The following is a 23,306-nucleotide window of genomic DNA, read 5'->3' on the forward strand; positions in this document are numbered from 1 at the left end:
TTTCCCCTTCACGCGTTTCCCGTTTGTTTGAAAGAACAAGGCTGAATACATTTTCGCGCCTTGTCAGCGAAGGTCACATGGTACCAACACATACCATTTTTAGATCTGTTGCTTCCACGATTTCGAGAAATGCTGCGATTACGGGATCTGCTCCGAGACTTCGAGCAACAGAGGTTGTCTACACGACGTGTGAGATTATCGATCATACGAAACATCTCATCGTTGGACACAAAAGAGGACTGCCGTAGAGCATCTGTGGATGCCTCAGCACACTGCCAAACAGCGCGAGAAGGGTTTCCCGAGTATTCGAGAACTCTATCGGCCATTGTGGCCACTTGGTCCACAGTGTTCGACTCGAATGCCGTCGCTAGAATAGTTTTAACGTGCGACGGCAGACGAGAAAAAATATCTTGCGAAGAAGTGGGGCATCTGTTGATTCACCGCTTAGCTCCCGTAAATGTGTTAGAAATTCCGTGGGAGTTCTGTCCCCGAGTTGTTCGTCTGCCATCAGCTCATTGAATCGGCTGGTGGCAGACCTGGTGGTCCTGCGTAGGATCTCGTTTTTTTACCTCGTCATATGTGACGTCATCTTTCGGAGATGTGAGTAGGTCTTTAGACACTTTTGTAATCGATGGAGGCAGATTGCAATACAGCAACTTTAACCTCTTAGTTGGCGAAACGTCATAAGCGTCAAAATAAGCCTCCAATTGAGCGAAGTAAACATCGGTATCACCGATAAATGTGGGTAAACCATGCGACATTTTCTTATTGGGATGACTCCGTCAAGATAGGAAAAAGGAATGGAAAGAAACAATGAAAACGAAACCGTATGAAATATACGAGAGGCCCAAAAAAATTTTTCACCGCTAATGAAAAGGACACAATAGTGTTTGTTATGTTTCCCTCGGGTGACTCGTAGAGATAACATAACGAGTTATACAATTTAATTATTACATTTATTGTTCAATTACATACAAAGAACGCACTCACCCAATGTTCGTTATGAATAAACAAAAGTCATGTCCGCCATATATATATCAATGACATTTTACTACGACAGTCCCACAAGACAACAACAATGAAACAATGAACTCAGACGAACCACATGACACACGGAACGTCAGACGAATTACATATCTAACAGTCCATATAACACCTCCCCACTGAAATTGATGCTACACAAGAAGTATCAACAGCAAAGTCTCTCTTGGGTTTTACGGGTTCTCTTGGACCGTCTTGGGTTGTCTGGTCCATACTCTGGAACGGGTAACATGGTCTTGGGTCTAGTTTGTCTTTGAGTTAGTGGCACAGTTTCCGAGATCTCCATCGGGTGATCTGTTGCAAATTCAAATACAGTGTTTTCTGCATCACCAGGTTCATTGTCTTCCTCAGTTGTGTACCGCGGTCGCAGCTGTTCCCAGTGTCGTCTCCACATCGGGCCATGAGGTATGACCTTCACATTAAAGCAGCGAGTACCCAATGACTTCTTAATGATTGCTGGTACCCATCGGGGATCTTTGTCTCGGCGAGGTCCATAGTATAGTGCATACACAGGATCTCCAGCCTTGTACTGCCTGGTAACTTTAGCGACATCAGCCGAGCTTGGAGTCACCTGAGACTTATGTGCTTCCTTAGACTGTTTGCCTTGAGCAATGTGTGTTGGCGATGGCAGCAGAGAATCAATCCTTGTTCGTATCTGCCGGTTATTCAAAAGTTCACTTGGAGAGAATCCACAGGATGTTGGTGTTCTCCGGTACTGCATCAAGAATTCTTGAAGTGCTCGTGTTGGCGGAAGAGAAGACTTCCTCAGAGCTTGTTTGAAGGTTTGCACCAAACGTTCCGCTGCTCCGTTGGTAGCTGGGTGGTAAGGTGCCCCTGTCAGGTGTGTGATCCCGCGTTCTTTGCACCAGCTCTGGAACTCCTCAGACGTAAAAGTTGGTGCATTATCGGTGACCAGTGTGTGAGGAAATCCGAAGTGCGCAAAGTCTTCCTCAAGCAGATTTAAAGTGGCTTTGGAGGACGTGGAGGAAGTAGGATGAATGCATGGGTACTTGGAATAAGCATCTGTGATCACCAGCCAATCTCTACCCATAAAATGTATTGCATGGTCCAGATGTAAGCGGCTCCACGGCTTTTCTGGTAACATCCATGGGTGAACTGGAGGCTTAGATGGCTGCCTTTGATGTTCGTTACATGAATCACATCGTCGACTGGCTATCTCTATAGCAGCATCGATACCAGGCCAATAAACAGCAGTTCTTGCTAGTTGTTTCATGCGTTCCATGCCAAAATGTCCAAGATGCAGAAGATTGAGGATCTTTGGCTGCAAGCTATGTGGAATCACAACTCTAGATCCATGTATAAGGCATCTATGACAGATACTAAGTGAGTTTGATAACTTACGGAACTTGTTGACTTCGTCATTGATCTCCATGTTCTTTGGTGGCCAGCCTTCACGGACGTAGCGCATCACTGTAGATATCACTGGATCTTTCCCTGACTCTTGACTGAGGACGTTAGCATCCACAGGTTGGACTTGAATACTAAGAGCTTTGATGGCACACACCATGTCTATGTCTTCCCCATTTTCCTTTCTGTCAAAGTCGTTGTCATCACCGAATGGCAAGCGACTGAGGGCATCAGCATTGCCATGATCTGCTGATTTCCGATATTCAATGGTGTAGTCAAACTGGTTCAGCCACAGGGCCCATCGTGCTAGTCTGTTAGCAGCGAGAAGTGGCGTCCCTTTCCTCGGACTGAATAGTGATGTCAGTGGCTTGTGGTCAGTCACGAGTGCGAATTTACGACCGTACAAATACTGGTAAAACTTCTGCAAGCCAAATATGATAGCTAGGGCTTCCTTTTGAATTTGACTGTAGTTACGCTGTGCAGAAGTGAGAGTCTTGGACATATTGGATATTGGGCGCTCGCTTCCATCAGGATAGCGATGAAACAGGACTGCTCCAATACCAACGTTTGATGCGTCACAAGCCAGTCCCAAAGTTTTGTTTGGATCGAAGTGTATCAGAACTTGACTTGATGAAAGTACATTTTTCAAGTGATCAAAAGCTGACTGTTCCTCATCTCCCCACTTCCAAATAGTTGACTTTTTCGTAAGGCAATAGAGTGGCTCTGCTATACTGGCTAAGTTTGGGATAAACTTTCCATAAAACTGAACTGAACCTAGGAAAGATTTCAAGCTTGATTCGTTCGTTGGAGATGGCATCTTTAAGACTGCTTCGACTTTGGATCCCTTAGTGATCCCTTCAGTCGACAAAATGTGTCCAAGGTATTCTACACTGGGTAGTGCAAACTGGCACTTTTCACGGCGACATCTGAGTCCATTGTCGCTTAGACGTGTGAGCAGACACTTTAGGTTGTTTAAGTGACTGTTTGCATCTTTCCCACTGACGAGCATGTCATCCTGGAAGACGGCCACTCCAGGTAGATCATGGGTCAGGTTTTCCATGATCTCCTGAAAGTAACCAGGTGCTGACTTGATTCCGAAAGGGAGTCGTTGTTGCAGGAGTACTCCACGGTGAGTGCTGAGTGCGAGTCTGCGTTGACTTTCTGGAGCCAGCTTGATCTGATTATAGGCATCAGCAAGGTCTATCTTTGTATATCTGAATCCACCTCCGAGTTTCTGCATCAGTTCAGCAGGGAGTGGCATTGGATGACGGTGATCAGCAAGTTGGTCATTAATTCCCACAGAGTAGTCACCACAAATCCGTAGTTTGGGCTTCAGGTTGCTTGAAGCGTGTGCTTTACGAATCGGTACCACTGGCGTTCCGTATTCATTGAATTGGACAGGCTTCCAGATTCCCTTGGCGATGCCTTCTTCGTAACCTTTGGCCAGGTCATCACGAAGAGCAAATGGGACCGGACGTGCCTTGTGAAAGACTGGTGTTGCGTCCGATTTGAACTTCACTTCCAGTTCAAAGTTCTTGAGACATCCCAATTCTTGCTTGAAAAGATCTGGAAATTCATCACACATGTTGTGACAATCTTGCTGCAGGGAAACATAGGGCTCGCTTGAGGTCTTTGGATACATCCCTTGTGCACCTTCCCTCTTAGCTTGGCTGTCTATGCTTTTCAAACCTAGAGCAGTGTCTACGGAAATTCCCAGAGTCTGGATAGCATTCCGACCCAGCAAATTAAGATCAGAGATCTTGGTGACTATGTAAGGTATAAGATCCTGCTTACCAGTTGTTGGATCCTTGGTTTGGCCCATGAAAGTTCCTAGAACAGGCAGGTTGTGCTTGCTGGCAGATTCATAGCGATGCTTGACATCTTGCAGCTTTGGTCTTCCAAGTTGTTTCCAGACTGACAAGGAAACAAAATTGCCTGTAGTAGCAGTGTCCAATTCCATTGTGAACAGTCTGTTCTGGATTGTTACTGGCACAATTAAACTATGAGTGTCTCGGGAAACTTCACCTAGGATCGCCTTGACTAGCTCAGCTTTTGTGATTCTTTTCACGGGAGTTTGTGAATGACCATTGCGTTGCTGATGTTGTTTTTTCCTACACACCGCTTGCAAATGACCCTTTTTATCACAAAAATGACATTTGGTTTCCCTGAAAGGACAGTCTGTTGCTTTGTGGGCCTTTCCACATCGGTAGCATTTCTCCTGGTTTGTGGAATAAGACTGCTGATGTTTCTTTTGAGGACTCTTATTCCTGTTCTGCTGGACCTTGTACACCTGCTTGGTTTTGGAACCGTATACAGTTTCTTTTGCAACCTTTACTGCGTCTTCAGTCTCAATGGCAACCTGGACAGCACGGGCAAAATCTAGTTCTGAGTCTTTTATCTTAAAAAGCGCCTTCAGAACCGCTTCATTGTTAACCGAACATATGAATCTCTGTCTCAGAGCTTCATCCTGTGGGTTGGTGATCGCTGGAAAATCACAGGTAGCTGCATCCTGGCGTATACGTGCTGCCAGCTCCTGGAGAGTTTCGCCTGGCTTCCGCTGCATATCACTCCAAAACTTGAAACGCTCTCTCACAATGAAAAGTTTAGGGTCGAACTGTTCCTTCATGAAGTCAACGATTTCGTCCATTATCAAGTTGTTGATATCTTTAGGCGGATTTTGTTGGGTAACCAGATTAGCAAGTTGTTTGTAAATAGTAGCAGTCTGATTGGTCAGGAACACTTGTGCCATGCGTTTTTCAGGTACAGCATTAGCAGCCACAAACGTACGGAATCTTGACCAGTAATCAGGCCATAGTTCTGTCGCTGAATCAAATGCAGTAAATGGTGGAATCGACACTGTTGTTGAAGCAGCTGAAAAATAGCCACTAGAATCGCCTTCAACTTGTCGAGCACCAAACAGTTTTAACAGAGCGTCCATATCTCTCTGATGTTGTTGCATTTGCTTGTCCATTTGTTCCCTAAACAATTTAATAAGTTCTACTGTCTGTTTTTCAGCCATTGTTATTACGATGAATAATTTTACGGTAAAGTAAGCATGTATCCTATCGATCCTACCGGCGACGCCAATAAACTCTGTTATGATTCCCTCGGGTGACTCGTAGAGATAACATAACGAGTTATACAATTTAATTATTACATTTATTGTTCAATTACATACAAAGAACGCACTCACCCAATGTTCGTTATGAATAAACAAAAGTCATGTCCGCCATATATATATCAATGACATTTTACTACGACAGTCCCACAAGACAACAACAATGAAACAATGAACTCAGACGAACCACATGACACACGGAACGTCAGACGAATTACATATCTAACAGTCCATATAACAGTGTTCATGTTCTTGTTTTGTGTGTTTTTTTTTTGTAATTTACGGTGTGCACAAAACAAAAAGGAGAGAAAAAAAAGAAAATTCGTAAAAAAAAAAACAATTGTGTTTGCCTTTTTTTTTCTTTTTAGTGTGTATGTGTGTTGCTTTGTGTACTGAATGCAGGAAAAATATTATCACCCACCTTTGTCGCGCTGAAAAGGAAATATAACAGAATAAAAGGGCAGAAAATTAAATGTGTGCGAGTTATTAAAGCTGTCCTGCTAGACAGAGTCCGAAGCAACGTCTATGGTGAAATATAGCGATTAAGATTAACCACGAAAAACGCACGTGTAGTCGGGCGGAAAATCACTGATCAGTTGTTAGCCTTGTGTCGCTGTCCAAGGGTTCTGTTAAAACATGTGTGACAGGCGACGGCTTGTGTAGTATCGATTTGTAGCTCAGATTTTCGGCTGCAGTTGTTCTTTATTCGGGGTCACCAATTGTAGGAAAGTGGTTATACACCATTAGGTGTACTCCGCTTCCGTACATTAAATTTCTTGAAGAAACAACGGAACGCAGATTCTGAACAACACAACAATATTTATTTACAGTGGAATTCGGCTCACGCTTGGAGGGAATTCGGTAGCTCGTCGCCTTTGGTTACTGAGACGCCGTCAATGAAGTTCGTGGTTATTTGTGTAGCTCTAGTGCTGGAATGTTGGAGAGAGCTCTGTGGGACGTCTAGGCTCGACGGAAATCAGTGAACGAAGAGAGTGAAAAGAAGCGCGAAAGCTTGGATGTCGAACTCTACGCATGCGCATGAGACTCTTCCTGTATTCCTTCCGGAACTAGTCCCTGCGCATGCGTGGGTAAACTTTCCGGAAATGTCGTTTGCTATTAAGGCGTCACTACAACATCATCATAACTGACAAAGATCATCATGAACATGACAATAACCCTTATCCAGGCAGCCGAAACATCTGAGTCAATTCTCTCAGAAGCAAATCAGCTTCCTTGGACATATTGGAAATTCAACAATAAAAGCTGATCCCCAAAAGTATCAAGCTCTACTAGATATGCCAGAACCAAGAACATTGAGAGAACTAAATCGTACAATAGGCATTTTTGCATATTATGCAAAGTGGATACCTAAGTGTTCCAGACTCTCCATTCCATTTACAAGAGCCAGAGAGAGTATTAACAAAGCAGGATTGCCAGAAGAAGCAAAAACAGCAATTGCATCGCTAAAGACTGCATTGGTAAATGCCATACTTGTCGTTCCACAACCTGGAATACCGCTTACCATCGAAACAGATGCTTTCGACCTAGCCTTGGGAGGGAGGCTATCACAACAAGGAAGGTCCCTTTCAAAAACAGAAAAACACCAATCCATCATCGAGAGAGAAACCGGCGCAATCGTAGAATGTTGCCGCAAATGGCGCCACCTAATACATGCTTCCCCATACTGCAAGATCGTCACCGATCAACGCTCAGTGGCGATGCGATGGTCTTCAATAACATCACCAAACATAAAAAATAAAAGAATGAAAGACTTATACACTGGCGTTTGGACCTCTCAGACATCAATTACACAATCTCCTATAGACCAGGAACTCAAAACAAAGCAGTAGAAGCGCTATCCAAGATGTGCAGCATCAAGAGACACTACAACACTAATAACCCTTTCACAAACAACTGTGCCACTCAGGAGTGACCCACCTACTTCTCTACTTTAAAGTACGAAACCTGTCGTTCTCCCTCAACGAAATCTGCGAAATGACACTCGCTTACTTTACACGCAACAAACTCAAACTTCGCTTCCACAAACCACTTATGGGTCAAATACAAGCATCGAGATCTTGGGAGCGCCTATCCATTGACTTTGTTGGTCCCCTGCCATTAACCACACAATACTTCTAGTTATTATTGGTAATAGTCGATGAGTACTCAAGGTACCCATTCGCATACCCATGCAAAGACATGAGTACCGAAACAGTAATTTCCAAGCTGCTCAACCTCTTTTCATTGTTCGGATCACCAAGTTGTACCCACTTTAACAGAGGAACCCAATTTGATCATAAGCTCCAGGACATCCTTCACGCTAACGGGACAATAAAAACTAGGACATCTCCCTAGCGACCTCAAGGCAATGGCCAATACGAAAGGACCAACGGTACCCTCATGAAGACCATAAATCTAGCACTTAATTCACTACAACTAGATAAAAGACAATGGTTGACAGTCCTTCCCATGGTACTATCAGCCATGAGAGGACTCCTCTGTGCAGCTACCAACACGGCGACCAGTAATAAAGTCACAGGAAAAAATGTCACAATAATAAAGTCACAATTAATTTATAAGATCCGGACAAAACCCCCTCGAACTACACCTCCAGACAAAACCACTGTGACTATATTACCGTGACTTTTTTCCTGTAACTTTTTACCTGAGACTTTTTCACGTGGATTCACCAACACAACCCCTCATGAGCGAATGTTTAAATTTTCAAGATCATCGACAGTGGGAACCATTCTACTTGAATTCCTCCAGAATATCGGAAGTACAATACTGCATCGTCGACATCTCAGAAATAAATTGTTGGAGACGATTTCTCCCCACTTTGCACGCGTACAATTTAGAAACGGACGAATAGATACAGTGTCGGACACAATCTCGCTCCAGCAGGACAATCTTTCAATCGAGGAAGCAAAGAAAACACACAAACACAACCAGGGCTAACTACATAAACAGAGTTCGATACAGAACAACAAAATCCACAAATAATAAATCAACAAGGAGCCGACCTCGACAGTTCACCAATAGAAGCAAATGTATCAACAAAGAAACGGAACTCACAGTCCGGCACCTGAAAACACGCAGATTAGCAACTGGTGAAGAATACCTGAACGAGAATAATACAAATAACAAAACTTACGAAGAATACCTCAACAAGGATAATACGGATAACAAAACGCCAACTATTTAAGGACAAAAAGAGACGAGAAATAAAGTTTGAATAAAACCCTTCTTTGAACTTGTTTATGACAATCAGAGACTTTATTTTTCTAATGTATTAATCTAAGATAGTTAGGTGTACCTCGGGAGAGATTTTATTGAAGTTTCTAACAGTTTAAGTGACCGTAGTCTCCCTCGTTGAAACGAAAAAATGAGTTACAAATAAATAAATAAAATATAAAAAATATAGATGATCTTGGGTTTATAGGTACATATTTCTTTGGTTTGGTAATGAAACCAAAACAATCTGCCGACACTTCAAAGTCACTGTTAATCTTTCAGTTTAATGTTGAATTATATATAATTTGATATAAAGACTTAGTAGTCTTGTAGCTATATACTTACAAGACTACCCTGTTTGGTGTCTAAATTCCAATGAAGGGATTTTATTTCTAGGATACAAACAGGTTCTTTATTAGTGACAAACTCGAAAAATGCAACCAGCCAACCAACCCGCACATACGCATGCACACAAAGACAGAAAGCGGATAGATGTTGCTTTCGACTAGCGAGTGTACCAGTTGTCCGATGCCGTAAACTGCTTATTCATTTTAACTAACGAAGTGCAAGTCATCAAAAATATCAATGAAACATCTTTATTCGTGTTAAATAAGTGTCGCCATGCACATGTTGAAAAGGTTTAAAACAATCTCTTTTTATTAAACATAGCAATTCATCTGCCCACTTCCAAGAGAAACATTAGTATAAGCATATTTCAGAAACACTTGTACCCTCATAACAAGAAACAATCTTCAGTTACAATAAGTCTAACAGCGTGTGTGCCCTCGAATAACGAGTCAGTGGAGAATGATAAAACGGAGATACATTTGCTGCCAAGAGTACTTGGTGTAGCTCTAAGTAAAAACATCAGAGAGTTCACAGGTACAAATTATTGAGAAGTAGGCACTGTCAGAATTGAAAGTAGAACTGACAAGGAACGTTACTGCTGGTTTGAGTTGATTCTTTGGCTACTGACTAGCCGGAGCTATCTATCTGTCTGTCTGTCTATCTCACTATCTCTCTCTCTCTATCTATCTATCACTCGTTCACCTCTGTTTGTGTCCGTAGAATTTATCAAATTAGAAAACGCAAATTTAATATAAAAATATATTTTCTGAAATTGCAAATTATTTAAAATATAAAAATATAATTTTCAACAGAGAGAATTTATCAAAATAGAAAACAAATGAAGTTTGAAGTTTAAAAATAATAGGATCGACCACTCACGACTAGCTAGCGCGGACGCGCGACTGCGCGTTCGGGACCACTCTGCTTTATCGCTCCGGCCAGTCATGGTATTAGCTGTCAGTAGCCAAAGAATCAACTCAAACCAGCAGTAACGTTCCTTCAGATTTTTCTACTTTCACTTCTGACAGCTAATACCATGACAGTGACGAGAAGTAGAACCTTGGTGGGTGAATAAAAATATCAATTTATAGAATAGAGAATACACGAGGAAAATTCGTGATGACATAGTCGCTTGATTAAGAGCTCTTTTGAGCAAGAAGGAAGTAAAAGTGATTAGTGAGTTGCCAACTACACCAAGCAGTCAGCTTGTTACATTCACTGATCCTTTGACAATCTCTACTTCGAATCATTTTACAAGATTACCAGGGAGATGTTTACTGTATAACAATGGCAAAATACCAGTGCTTAGAAAAGTATTTAATTTTATCCCAATGTGGACTTCTTTAATGTAGGTACGGGATCATTGTCTTCTGCCTCTTGAGTTTGCTTTTATGTGTGTGTGTGTATATATATATATATATATACATATATATATATATATTTTGAATATATACGTTTTTGCGTCGTAACTCCTTTATTATTATTAATATAACCAAAAGGATCGATTCTTGAAGAGTCTACATACCTTCACTGTCGTTTTTTCTGCTATTTTGGTGATGATTTTTTGAGTTAGCTTACCAATTATTTTTGTTGGTAGTTAATTTATAATATATTGATATATATGTATGTATATATATGATATATGATATATATATATATATATACATATGCTATGTATATATATATGTATATATATGATATATATGTGCATATATATGATATATATGTGTATATATATGATATATATGTATATATATGTTTATATATATGTATATATATATATATGTTTATATATATATATATAATATGTTTATATATATGTTTATATATATATATATGTTTATATATATATATATGTTTATATATATATATTTATATATATATATATATATGTTTATATATATATATATAATATGTTTATATATATATATATAATATGTATAAATATATATATATATAATATGTATATATATGTTTATATATATGTATATATATATAATATGTATATATATGTTTATATATATGTATATGTATATAGATGTTTATATATAATATGTGTATGTATATATATATGTGTGTATATATATGTTTATATATAATATGTATATGTATATATATGTTTATATATAATGAGTGGCTGTGTGGTAAGTAGCTTGCTTACCAACCACATAGTTTCTGGGTTCAGTCCCACTGCGTGGCACCTTGGGCAAGTGTCTTCTGCTATAGCCTCGGGCCGACCAAAGCCTTGTGAGTGGATTTGGTAGACGGAAACTGAACGAAGCCTGTCGTATATATGTGTATATATATATATATATATATATATATATATGTGTGTGTGTGTTTGTGTGTCTGTGTTTGTCTCCCCAACATCGCTTGACAACCGATGCTGGTGTGTTTACGTCCCCGTAACTTAGCGGTTCGGCAAAAGAGACCGATAGAATAAGTACTAGGCTTACAAAGAATAAGTCCTGGGGTCGCAGTCAAATGACTGAAACAAGTAAAAGAGTATATGTATATATGTTTATATATATATGTATACATGAATGTGTGTATATATATATGTTTATATACATAATATGTATATATGAATGTGTGTATGCATATATATATATATACTTTATTTAAAAGCAGCAGAAATATAACAAAAAACTGTTACTCGGAGTTTCACTTTCCCTTTCATCAGACAGTTTTTCCATCTTGTGCATTTATATGCTTACTCCAATATATATATATATATATATATATATATATATATAATTTTCTCTGTATCTTTTTCTCCTTTTTATTTCTCTCCGTTTATTGTTGTTTGACGATTGTTTTATTTTCAATATTTATTAGTTTTAGTCGCAGGCATTTACATCGAGAATCGAATTGTTTCTCACTGTAAACCGTTGTAACAAGAATTCCCTTCGAAAACAACAATTTCACCAAAACGTTTTTCTGTTTCTCTTCAGATACTACTTTCCTTTTTGTTATATAACTAACATTTCAATCATTCTTACAACACAAGCTTAATTTTTGAATCTGTTATTTTAATTCGATCGTTATCATATTTCAAATTCGAAACCAAAAACAAGCTTCCAAAAAAAATATTTTAGAGACCAAATATTTTAAAATCTCTTCATTGGTAACATGCAATTTATCTGCTGTATGCTTTTTAAACTGAAGCTATTTATTTTACTGCTTTTTTTTAATTTTAGATATTTTGTCTCTTATTTCATCGACTGTTACAAAGAGTAAATACTGTAAAGTGCTGTTGAAGTACCATCGTCCTTATAAATGGCTCTACAGAAGTCGTCATCTAAGCCGAAAATCCTTCGAGGGTTCGAACTTTCTATAGTCATTGGTAAAGGAAGCTATGGAGAAGTGTGGCTGGCTCGGCATATCAAAGACAAAAGACCGGTAATTTTATATTGCGTATATTGTATTGTTTGATTTCTTTTATCTTTTATGAATTGGTAGAATCGTTTGAAGTTTGTCAAAATGTCTTGAGGTATTTAGTTGTGGGTCTGAGTTCAAATCTCAGTCAAGTAGTGGGTCTATTATAATTAACATTTCTTTCCCCTAGGTTTCTGGCTTTGTACCTATAAGAGAAATTATTTAATTACTAGTGCAGTGTCCATCAGAAACAACGGCGTTTACTTTTGTAATTCTTAATCTTTTTGCTTTGCTCTATTTTTTGTTTCATTTGGTGTGCTCGCCTATCTCACTTGCTCTTCGATTGCTCCCCCCACATCAATTTATTTATTGTTGTGTAGATTGCTTGTTAGAGTGTTCTGTATTGTCGATGACCTGTGTCGTGTGGTCTAGCTGGCTGCATGTATAACGAATGAAGCAACTCATGGACTTTTAACGTATTTATTGCTGGACACGATTTACTGCATTGGCTATGTTGATAATATAATTACTGACTGAGAGGAGAGAACTGGAAGAGTGGTCGCGGTGCGCGCACTCGCGCAAGCTAGTCGTGACTAGTCGATCTTACAACGACTAGCGCGTATGCGCAAAACAAGTATGAGTGTTTTATTTAAAACAAAGTAAATCATTTTTTTTTGTTGAATCTTCCCCATCTTACTCTTAAAACGTCGTTTTACGTTCTTCCAGGGAGTATTTTGGTGTCAAATCTATTTCAGTAATCCCATTGTACGCACTCCAACAATCAGAATATATAGTCGTCCCTGGTTTTAGATTTTGAAAGAGCGACTTTTTAATGGACTCTTTACCAAAAATAGGTAGTGTATGATTTATTTACGGTACTACTCAAGCAGAGCGGACCCGAACGCGCAGTCGCGCGTCCGCGCTAGCTAGTCGTGAGTGGTCGATCCTACGAAAAGTGCGCGCGCGCGCAAATGAATACATGTGTGCGCGCGCGCGTATGCAAATTAGTAAATAATTTCTTTTAAACAAAGTAAATAATTTTTTTTAAATTACTTTTTTCTTTTCTAAACAACGTAGATAGGTAAAAGGAATAAAAATAACACACTATCTGTTTTTGTTAACTTCATACATTTTTTCCTTTTAATTAAATTTTGTGAACAAAATAATTTTTATTTTCTAAACAACGTAAATAAATTTTAAAAAAGGTGCACATTGGGATTAGACACTGAGGGAAACTTGATATGCTAGAAATAACAGCTAAACGCAAAAAGAAAAAAAAACTGTAACCTTTACCGTTCTCCCACGAATTCCCACACTTCATATCGTAATAATCACGGTACATTGGCTCATCAATATGTGACCATTTCATGTTACCACATGATCCACTTTTATATTTCAGTCTACGTTTTATCCGTGACCAGAATGGGCCACATATTGGTGAAAATCGTAGTTCCTGGCTCTACATTTTCAATGATTGCAGCTTCTAACGTTTCAGCCTTTCTATCAGTTATAATGTTGCAGGTAGCCCTTTTTCTGAGTGACATCGTAAAAGCCTATCACACAAAACTTTTCAACCATTCTGCCAACCTCATATTTCCTCTTGAAAAGCAGGCTTTCATCCACTTGTACAACGTGGTTCAGTCCACCTAATTTTTTCTTATCTTTCAGTAACATGGCTGAACATATTTCTCGGCAGTATTCGTACCATTGAATGGCCGTGTCGTTGCTAATATTGTTTCAACTCATGGAACAAGTTACTGGCAATTCAGATATAAAGTCTGCTATTATTTGAAATAGTGTAAACACTGTCAAGTGGCATTTCTCTAAAAAAGTATTTTTCCTTATAGAGATTGTTTTACTGCATGAATTACATCGCCAAATAACTCCGTCAATAGCACGTTGAAAAGATTGAATTTTCATTTGACGACAAGTACATTCTTTTTTTTTTTTTTTTGTGAAATTAATTTGTTTCCATAATTCAACACGGTGAAGACATTTTGGTAATATTGGCGAGAAGAGGTCAATGAAGAGGAAGAGCCGTTTACAGAGAGAGGTTGAAGAAAGAGGAATTGACCTCCCTCTACCAATTTGAAATGGAAAGACGGGCTTGGTTTTACCAGTTCCTCTTTCTTGACCTCTCTCTGTAAAGGGCTCGTCCTCTTTCTTGACCTCTTCCCGCCAATATTGTTCACAATTGAACTTAAGTTTTGAGTGTGCCGCGCAAATTTTTCGAAGCCCATATTCCCAAAATGTCTTCACCTCGTGTTGAATTATGGAAAAGGTTAAAGGGGGGATATCTTTCTGGATTTTCTGAAAGAAAACAAATTAATTGCACAAAAAAAAAAAAAAAATCTACTTGTCGTCGTCAAATGAAAATTTTTGGTAAAAAGCGTGAAACTCGCAGTTCAACTTTCTGAGTAAATGCAAGATTTGGATTGTCCGCGTTTAGCTGTTATATTAGCAACGACACGGCCATTCAATGGTACGAATACTGCCGAGAAATATGTTCAGCCATGTTACTGAAAGATAAGAAAAAATTAGGTGGACTGAACCACGTTGTACAAGTGGATGAAAGCCTGCTTTTCAAGAGGAAATATGAGGTTGGCAGAATGGTTGAAAAGTTTTGTGTGATAGGCTTTTACGATGTCACTCAGAAAAAGGGCTACCTGCAACATTATAACTGATAGAAAGGCTGAAACGTTAGAAGCTGCAATCATTGAAAATGTGGAGCCAGGAACTACGATTTTCACCAATATGTGGCCCATTCTGGTCACGGATAAAACGTAGACTGAAATATAAAAGTGGATCATGTGGTAACATGAAATGGTCACATATTGATGAGCCAATGTACCGTGATTATTACGATATGAAGTGTGGGAATTCGTGGGAGAACGGTAAAGGTTACAGTTTTTTTTTCTTTTTGCGTTTAGCTGTTATTTCTAGCATATCAAGTTTCCCTCAGTGTCTAATCCCAATGTGCACCTTTTTTAAAATTTATTTACGTTGTTTAGAAAATAAAAATTATTTTGTTCACAAAATTTAATTAAAAGAAAAAAAATGTATGAAGTTAACAAAAACAGATAGTGTGTTATTCTACCTATCTACGTTGTTTAGAAAAGAAAAAAGTAATTTAAAAAAAATTATTTACTTTGTTTAAAAGAAATTATTTACTAATTTGCATACGCGCGCGCGCACACATGTATTCATTTGCGCGCGCGCGCACTTTTCGTAGGATCGACCACTCACGACTAGCTAGCGCGGACGCGCGACTGCGCGTTCGGGTCCGCTCTGCTTGAGTAGTACCTTTATTTACTTCGTGTAAAAAAATTATTTACTTTGTTTAGAAAAAATCCTCATATATGTTTTGCGCATGACGCGCACTCACGCTAGGTAGTCGTAAGATCGACTAGTCACGACTCGCTAGCGCGGATGTGCGAGTGCGCGCACCCGGACCACTCTTCTTGAATAGTACCGAGAACTGTGCTATGTCTTGTAGAAGGCTAACCGTGGTGCATCATGTGTGAGTGTACGTAGCCGTTTCTTGCTCAGTGTGGTATGTCTGAGGTTGTCTATGTGAATGCCTGAAGTCGTCTGTTGAGTTAGACACTAGAAGGTTGTTATAGGGTGAAAGCGGGGAGGAGGGAATTTTAGATCAACCAAGGAGCCATATCATGTCACTTTATGCTGATTAATTGATTTACAGATCAATCACGTGAAACTGGTGGCTCACTTGTGATCCCGAACTGAATATCTTGCAGTTGGGATTCAAATGCCTACAATTCTTTCTTACTCTCTCTTTTACCAATTTCAGTACAACCATTGCTGTCTTCTACATCACTTATTTTATCATGTTATCTTTGTAGTTCTCCCCTCTTTCACTTTTCTTTCAATCTTGATCTGACCTACATTTTCGTCTCCTTGCTTATTCTTTCTTTCATTCAACCTTATCTTTTACTGATTACCCGTCTCACTTGCTGACTAACTTCAATACTTCTCTTTGCTCAGCATAGCCACTGGCTCTACCTTCCACATAGTATCACAGAAAGAAGGAAATCAGAAAAAAAATGTTACTTCATGTGATATTTTGTGTACACATACTTTTATCAATTACATCATGAACAAAGATTTTTTCTTTTCAATAAAGATACACTTTTGGATATCCCATTAGTCATTTCTGTTTTGTTATTAGTATATTTGATATATTTAAAACAGAAAAGAATTTTCATCTCCAGTTTTTTAATAGCCTGAATAGAAAGGTTAATTTTAGGCACAATGTAAATTTTTGCAGTTGAGTGGGTATTGTTGACTAACTCAATCTATTGTACTTATAGTACTTATGTATTTCTAGAGAGATGAAAGGCAGTGTTGAATCAGGTGAGAATTTAACTCAAAATATAGAGGAGTAAGACTAAATACTATGAGGCATTATTTCACTAACCATTCTACCAATTCATTTTCCCATATGTTATCAAAACATTTTACATATATTGATTTCTTTTGATAAGTTTATATAGATACTCACTTGAAAAGCAATAGTTAAGTTAGCATTGACATGTACACATTGTAGTACGCATTATTCAGAGCTAATTAGATATAAATAATTATACTGTGAGGAAAGACACTATTTGTCAATGATTAATATTTTGATTATTTTGGCAAGTATGAATATCCTCAGTGAAATATAGACTTTATTATACTTGCTGAAGTAGTGGTGATAGTTGTTTTGAACAAAATAATCTGACTAGGACAATCTCTGACCATATTAAGGTATTGTATTAAACAATGTTTTAATCACAGAAGTGACAGCAGTGCTTATGACTCTTTTTAACACTTCCAAGATAGGTGAAAAGAAGGGAGGAAGGTATCCTCAAGAGTGGAATCAGCTTAAGGCACTCAAGAACCAAATTGGTTAAATTTGATGATTTTTTTTTGTTTCTTTTTTTTTAGGAACAGCTAGATGTATTGGTGAACAGCCAAAGGCATTGGGGAGCATAAAGATTATAGTTGTAGTTGAGAAAAACTTAGCTGACATGGAAGATGGGAAGCCATCTGAATATTGGAAAAAAGTTTCCTCTATCATGATGATTTGTGCTAGGTATCATAATGCTAACATCATGACTGCTGCTCAATGCTCTGTGAATATTGTGGCCAGCAGAAAAGGGACACAGTAGGTATTCTGATTACATCATCATCGGAATACATCCCTACATCTTTGAACATGTCTTAGGCTCAATTCAGATGACTATTTGAAGTTGCTGGAAGGCCATATATGTAGCAACAGGATTCTGCTCCCTACTATACCTCTGAAAAGAGTCAGAAGTGGTTGGTGGAGAATTTCAGTGATTTTCACCTGCCACAATTTCTGTTTTTTTTTAATTCCCCCAGTTGTAATCCCACAGTTGAGAAAGACACCAACTGTTCTGCCTGAAATATCAAGGTCAAGCCAGTGGCCAAGATCAAGGAGGTGACCAAAGGTCTTCTCAGGGACACTGAGGAACACGTACCAAGTTCTGGAGCCGTCATGAGGTTGTGGTGAAAGCTGAGGGCAGCCATAATCTAGTTGATATTTTTTCAAAAAATATTTTTATATTTGCATGGGATATTGTATCTACTTTTCCTTTTATGCAAACTGTCAGATTTAGTTTGAACCACCTGTAGATTACAATGGGATATTGATCTTGGAACACAAAGAGCCAGATCAATTACCACAAGGTATTTTATCAAATGCTCTAGCAGTTCTGCCAGTACACCACCCTGAGCAGGTACTTTATCAATCTTGGCCAAGTTAATCTCAGTGGGATTTGAACTCAGAATATAGAGAGCTTGAATAAGTCCTGCAAGGCATTTTGTCCAATGCTCTAATGACTGCTTATTCACTGCATACATACTGTAGTTAAGACTAAAAACTCGAGTCCAGTACTTTTATCTTTTTGGGTATTTCAATTTTAAGGACATTTGGGTTTATCATATTTGACTTAATTATGCTTAATGATCATATTTACAGCTCCATGTTTACTACTTTAATTTTTTATCAGTTCTTTGGGTATAGTGAAAATTTCAATCCCATGTGATATATATTACTTTTGGCTGTATGTTTTTCTGCTGTTCCTAACTTTGTATTGTTTCTTCTCTTATCAAGGTTTTAGATGTTCTTTAGTTTTAGTTATAAAATTGTTTCTTAATTTTAATCGTATTTATCTTCTTAAAATTCCAAAAATATGTCATATTTTCTACAGATTTGTTGTCGTAGCCAGATGTTTGACAAAATAGTTTCGGTGGTAGAAGTAAAATGGCTGAGTGGATATTGCTTAAAAATGATTAACTTCAAAATAACAGGTTGAGTGAGGTTGGAGGAGGAGGATGGTGGTGGTAGTTGGGGTGTTTTTTTTGTTTTGATTGTCATAAATGTATTCTTTCTATACTTCCTGACACCAGTATTAGCATACTGGTGTCACAATAAAAGGAAGATAGAAAATAAATAAAACTAAAGAAACAGTGACAGGGATGAGATGGTAATGGAGGAGAGACAATAAGATAACTTCCTATTGATGGGAAGATATTGTGTCAGAGGAGGAGTGTACCTTTTGGTAGGAATCCTCTCAATTCCTTTTTAGGACAGCTCCTCTGTCACTGGCACCTAGGTCTCGTCTGTGGCTCCATGAACTGTTTGCATATAGAAGTGCACTACTTCATTGGATGGTCAGCTCTTGGTGCTATTCTTTCAGAGCTTGTCACCCCATACATGTAGAAAGTGGATTTCCAGCAGACTATGTGGAGAAAACCCAACTACCATTGATCTAGTTTCAACAGACAGAAAGAATATCCAAGCAATGTTGCTGTGGGACATCTACTTTATATCACAGTAAGACATATCGATCGCTCTGGTCAGGAAGTCAGAGATGAGAGAGTGAAGCTGGTCATTTGATGCAGTCCTCTCTCACTTTAATCAAAGTTCAGTGCATGTCAGCACTCAAATATCTTCAGAAGAAGAAAACAGCAGATAATTTGATGAAGAGGTTGGAGTATCATGTTCATTTATGACAATGAAATTCCATGACTTCTAGTTTTGTGACATGGTAAGTCTATAGGCATGAGTAATCATGAATCTCTGGTCATCTGCTCAGCTGAATCCTCCATTGTTGTGGTGTAAAGAGGTGGTCATCTTCTAAAAGAAGGGGTGAATAACATTGCTTGGTAAGGAAATTGAATAAAAGAACATAAATGATGTTATAGAGGAAGAGAGAGTAATGAAAGAAGGAGTAATGTGAGAGAGAGTGAGCTAGTGATGAGTAGTATTAAAAGACAAGACTTGGTAAGGGAGAGAGAGAGAGAGTTGTGGATATCAGTAATGCGTGTCAGAGGAGAGAGAATGATAATAGGGAAGCACAGTGATTGGTGATCAAATTGTAATGAAGAGAAGACAGAAAATCAAAACTTAGCATAAACGTAATGGGCAAGAGAAATCCCGATGTAGATATTATTGCAACATTTGTCACCACGACCATTTTTGCATCCATCTTCTCATACTTGCATGGGTTGGGTGTGTCCATCTCACCACAGCATATTGCTACTTTTGCAGTCTTTACTCATCTTTATTGGTTTGGATGCATTTTACCTGATGTAGAAACTTTATGAAGGCTTTCTTGACATGTGTATACTCATAACTGACATATTTAATTTCAGATGGGGCTCTCCACAGAATTGCGATTCAAAGTATATTTTAGCTCATTCATAAGTGCAGGCATTGCTATGTAGTTAAGAAACTTGCTTTCCGACCACATGGATTCCAGTTCATTTCCTCTATATGGGACCTTGAGCAAGTGCCTTTAACTATAAAACCCCAGTCTAACCAAAGCCTTGTGAGTGGATTTGGCAAGTGGAATCTAAAAGAAACCCATCTCTCTCTCTCTCTCTCTCTCTCTCTCTCTCTCTCTCTCTCTCTCTCTCTCTCTCTCTCTCTCTCTCTCTCTCTCTCTATCTATCTATCTATCTATCTATCTATCTATCTATCTATCTATCTATCACACCAACACAGAATTTTATGCGTATGTGAGTATTTGTGTCTCATCTTGACAGCATGCAATAATTGTGTCAACATCATCCCACTAGTGTCTTTCATTTCCAGTCTTTGTAAAAGTGTCCAATGAAGGAAACAAGTGAGGATTGGTGATAAAAAGGGCATCTAACTATGGAAAATGCCTCAGTGAATTCTTTCAGACCCCTGCAAGCATGGAAAAGTGTACATAAAAATAATGATGATGATGATCCAAGAGTTTTCTGCTAGATATGTATACTTGCTTGACCTCTCAAAATGAATTGTAGATATACAATTTGAAAAAAAAAAAACCTCTTCTTGAGAACTAATTTCTCAATTTAATGAGATATCTTTACTGGAATTGATAAAAGATGTTTGCATTAGTGTTGTCTTTTCATGTACAGTTTGAATCATCGAACTTTTAATTTACAATTTGGTCTAAAATATATGATGATAGTTATTTGTCTTTTCATTTTGTTTTTTATATTGACTTCATTTTTCTAACAGTGTTGGCTTGTATGTTCTTGTAGTTTATGAAACATTGTTGGTGACAGGGCTATTAGAGAAAAGAAACAGGCTTGGAAGGAATGGAAGAACAGTGGTAGCAGGGAATTGTATCAGACTGCCAGAAGGGAAGCTAGGAGACAGGTTTATTTAGCCAGAGGGGAAGCAGATAAGAAAAAAAATTGCCAATGTTCTGCGCTGTGAGGACCAAAGACTTGAAGTATTTCATGTGGCAAGACAGCGGGTGAGAGAGAATCGTGATGTCGTGAGAGAGAAATATGTCTGCATGGATGATGGTTCACTTGCACTAAACGAGGCTGCAAAGAGAGGTTTGGAGACGCCACTATGAAAGGTTGCTCAATAAAGAGAATGAATAGGAGAAAGAGAGTCTGCCGAATGTTGACCCAATAGAGGGACCAGCTATCCAAATTGACAGTACCTTGGTAGATAAAGTAATTAAGAGTATGAAGACGGAAAGCCCCCAGCCCATCAGGAATCACCACAGAGATGCTCAAAATATTTGGCAGTGTCGGCTATAGCCTAGTCACCCGTATAGTTAACCAGATGTTACATGAGGTTGTCATACCTGATGGCTGGTGTAGCAGCACCATGGTCAACTGCTACAAAGGTAAAGGTGACACTTTAGATACAAATAATTACAGAAGTATCAAGTTGTTGGATCAGGTAATGAAGGTCATGGAGAGGATCATAGCCCAACTAATTAGGGAGAGAGTCAGCTTAGATGACATGCAGTTTGGATTCGTGCCAGGGAAAAGCATCACTGATGCTATATTTCTGGTAAGGCAGCTGCAGGAGAAATACCTAGCCAAAGATAAACCTCTGTACCAGGCTTTTGTTGACATGGAGAAAGCCTTTGACAGGGTCCCCCCGATCCCTTATCTGGTGGTCAATGAGGAAACTAGGGATAGATGAATGGTTAGTGAGAGCTGTGCGAGCCATGTACAGGGACGCTGTCAGTAAGGTGAGGGTTGGCAACGAGTACAGTGAAGAATTCCAGGTAGAGGTAGGGGTCCATCAAGGTTCAGTCCTCAGCCCCCTCCTATTTATCATAGTCCTTCAGGCAATAACAGAGGAATTCAAGACAGGTTGCCCCTGGGAGCTCCTCTATGCTGATGACTTTGCTGTAATTGCTGAGTCACTATCAGAACTAGAGGAGAAGCTTCAGGTGTGGAAGCAAGGATTAGAATCGAAGGGCCTTAGAGTCAGCCTAACTAAAACCAAAGTCTTAATAAATAGGAAGGCAGACAAACCACAAATCCCTTCAGGTAGATGGCCCTGCTCGATCTTTAGAGAAGGCATAGATATAAACTCTATAAGATGTACCCAGTGTAAGCTATAGACACATAAGAGGTGCAGCAGTATCAAAGGAAGGCTAACTGGGAAGATAGTTTTTGTATGTGGCAGATGCTCAGGAACAATAAACACTGAAAATGTGCAGAAAACAGCTTCTGCCACATTCAAGGAAGAAAAACTAGAAGTAGTTGATAGCTTCTGTTACCTAGGTGACCAAATCAGTTGCAGGGGTGGGTGTTCTGAAAGTGTAACTGCTAGAATAAGAATAGCCTGGGTAAAGTTCAGAGAACTCCTACCTCTGCTGGTGACAAAGGACCTCTCACTCAGAGTAAAAGGTACACTGTATGACGCATTTGTACAAACAGCCATGTTACATGGCAGTGAAACATGGGCCATGACTGCTGAGGACATGCGTAAGCTTGCAAGGAATGATGCCAGTATGCTCTGCTGGATGTGTAATGTCAGTGTGCATACTCGACAGAGTGTAAGAGCCTTCAGAGAAAAGTTGGACCTAAGAAGCATCAGATGTGGTGTGCAAGAGAGACACTGCGCTGGTATTGTCATGTGGTGAGAATGGATGAGGATAGCTGTGTGAAAAAGTGTCACACTCTAGCAGTTGAGGGAACCTGTGGAAGAGTTAGACCCAGGAAGACCTGGGGTGAGGTGGTGAAGCACAACCTTCTAACATTAGGCCTCACCGAGGCAATGACTAGTGACCGAGACCTTTGGAAATATGCTGTGCTTGAGAAGACCTGGCAATCCAAGTGAGACTATAACCCGTGGCCTATGCCAGTGGTGTAACCAGCCCACTTATGCGTACCTTTCCTTCATTGGACGCTAAACTGTTGAGGCAAGTGAAATCGAAATGAAATTCGATGACAGCACCGCTTGACTGGCATCCATGCTAGTGGAGCATGATCATTGCCAGGACCGCTGACTGGCTCCCGTGCCAGTGGCATGTAAAAA

At 39.1% G+C, this 23,306-nt stretch overlaps 1 protein-coding gene across 16 annotated transcripts in view; it reads left to right on the forward strand.

The window, feature by feature from the left end:
• Window positions 1-10,280: 10,280 nt before the first annotated feature.
• The window catches only part of LOC106872580 (uncharacterized), a 248,572-nt gene continuing 235,546 nt past the window's right edge, over window positions 10,281-23,306 (forward strand). For 8 of the 16 annotated variants that reach the window (XR_016241608.1, XR_016241606.1, XR_016241609.1 and 5 more), the window contains exons 1-2: window positions 10,281-10,461; window positions 12,310-12,511. Coding sequence is in view for 9 of the 16 variants with exons in the window: in XM_052967277.2 (XP_052823237.1) it covers window positions 12,389-12,511 (123 nt within the window). In the remaining 7 variants the exon portion in view is untranslated. Of the gene's footprint in view, window positions 10,462-12,309; window positions 12,512-14,546; window positions 15,382-15,902; window positions 16,014-23,306 lie in introns of those variants that run through there. The other 8 variants (XR_016241607.1, XM_052967278.2, XM_089351049.1 and 5 more) reach the window with 4 other exon arrangements.

The sequence above is a fragment of the Octopus bimaculoides genome, chromosome 4 (assembly GCF_046866305.1).
Source record: "Octopus bimaculoides isolate indiv1 chromosome 4, ASM4686630v1, whole genome shotgun sequence".
Lineage (NCBI taxonomy): Eukaryota > Metazoa > Mollusca > Cephalopoda > Octopoda > Octopodidae > Octopus > Octopus bimaculoides.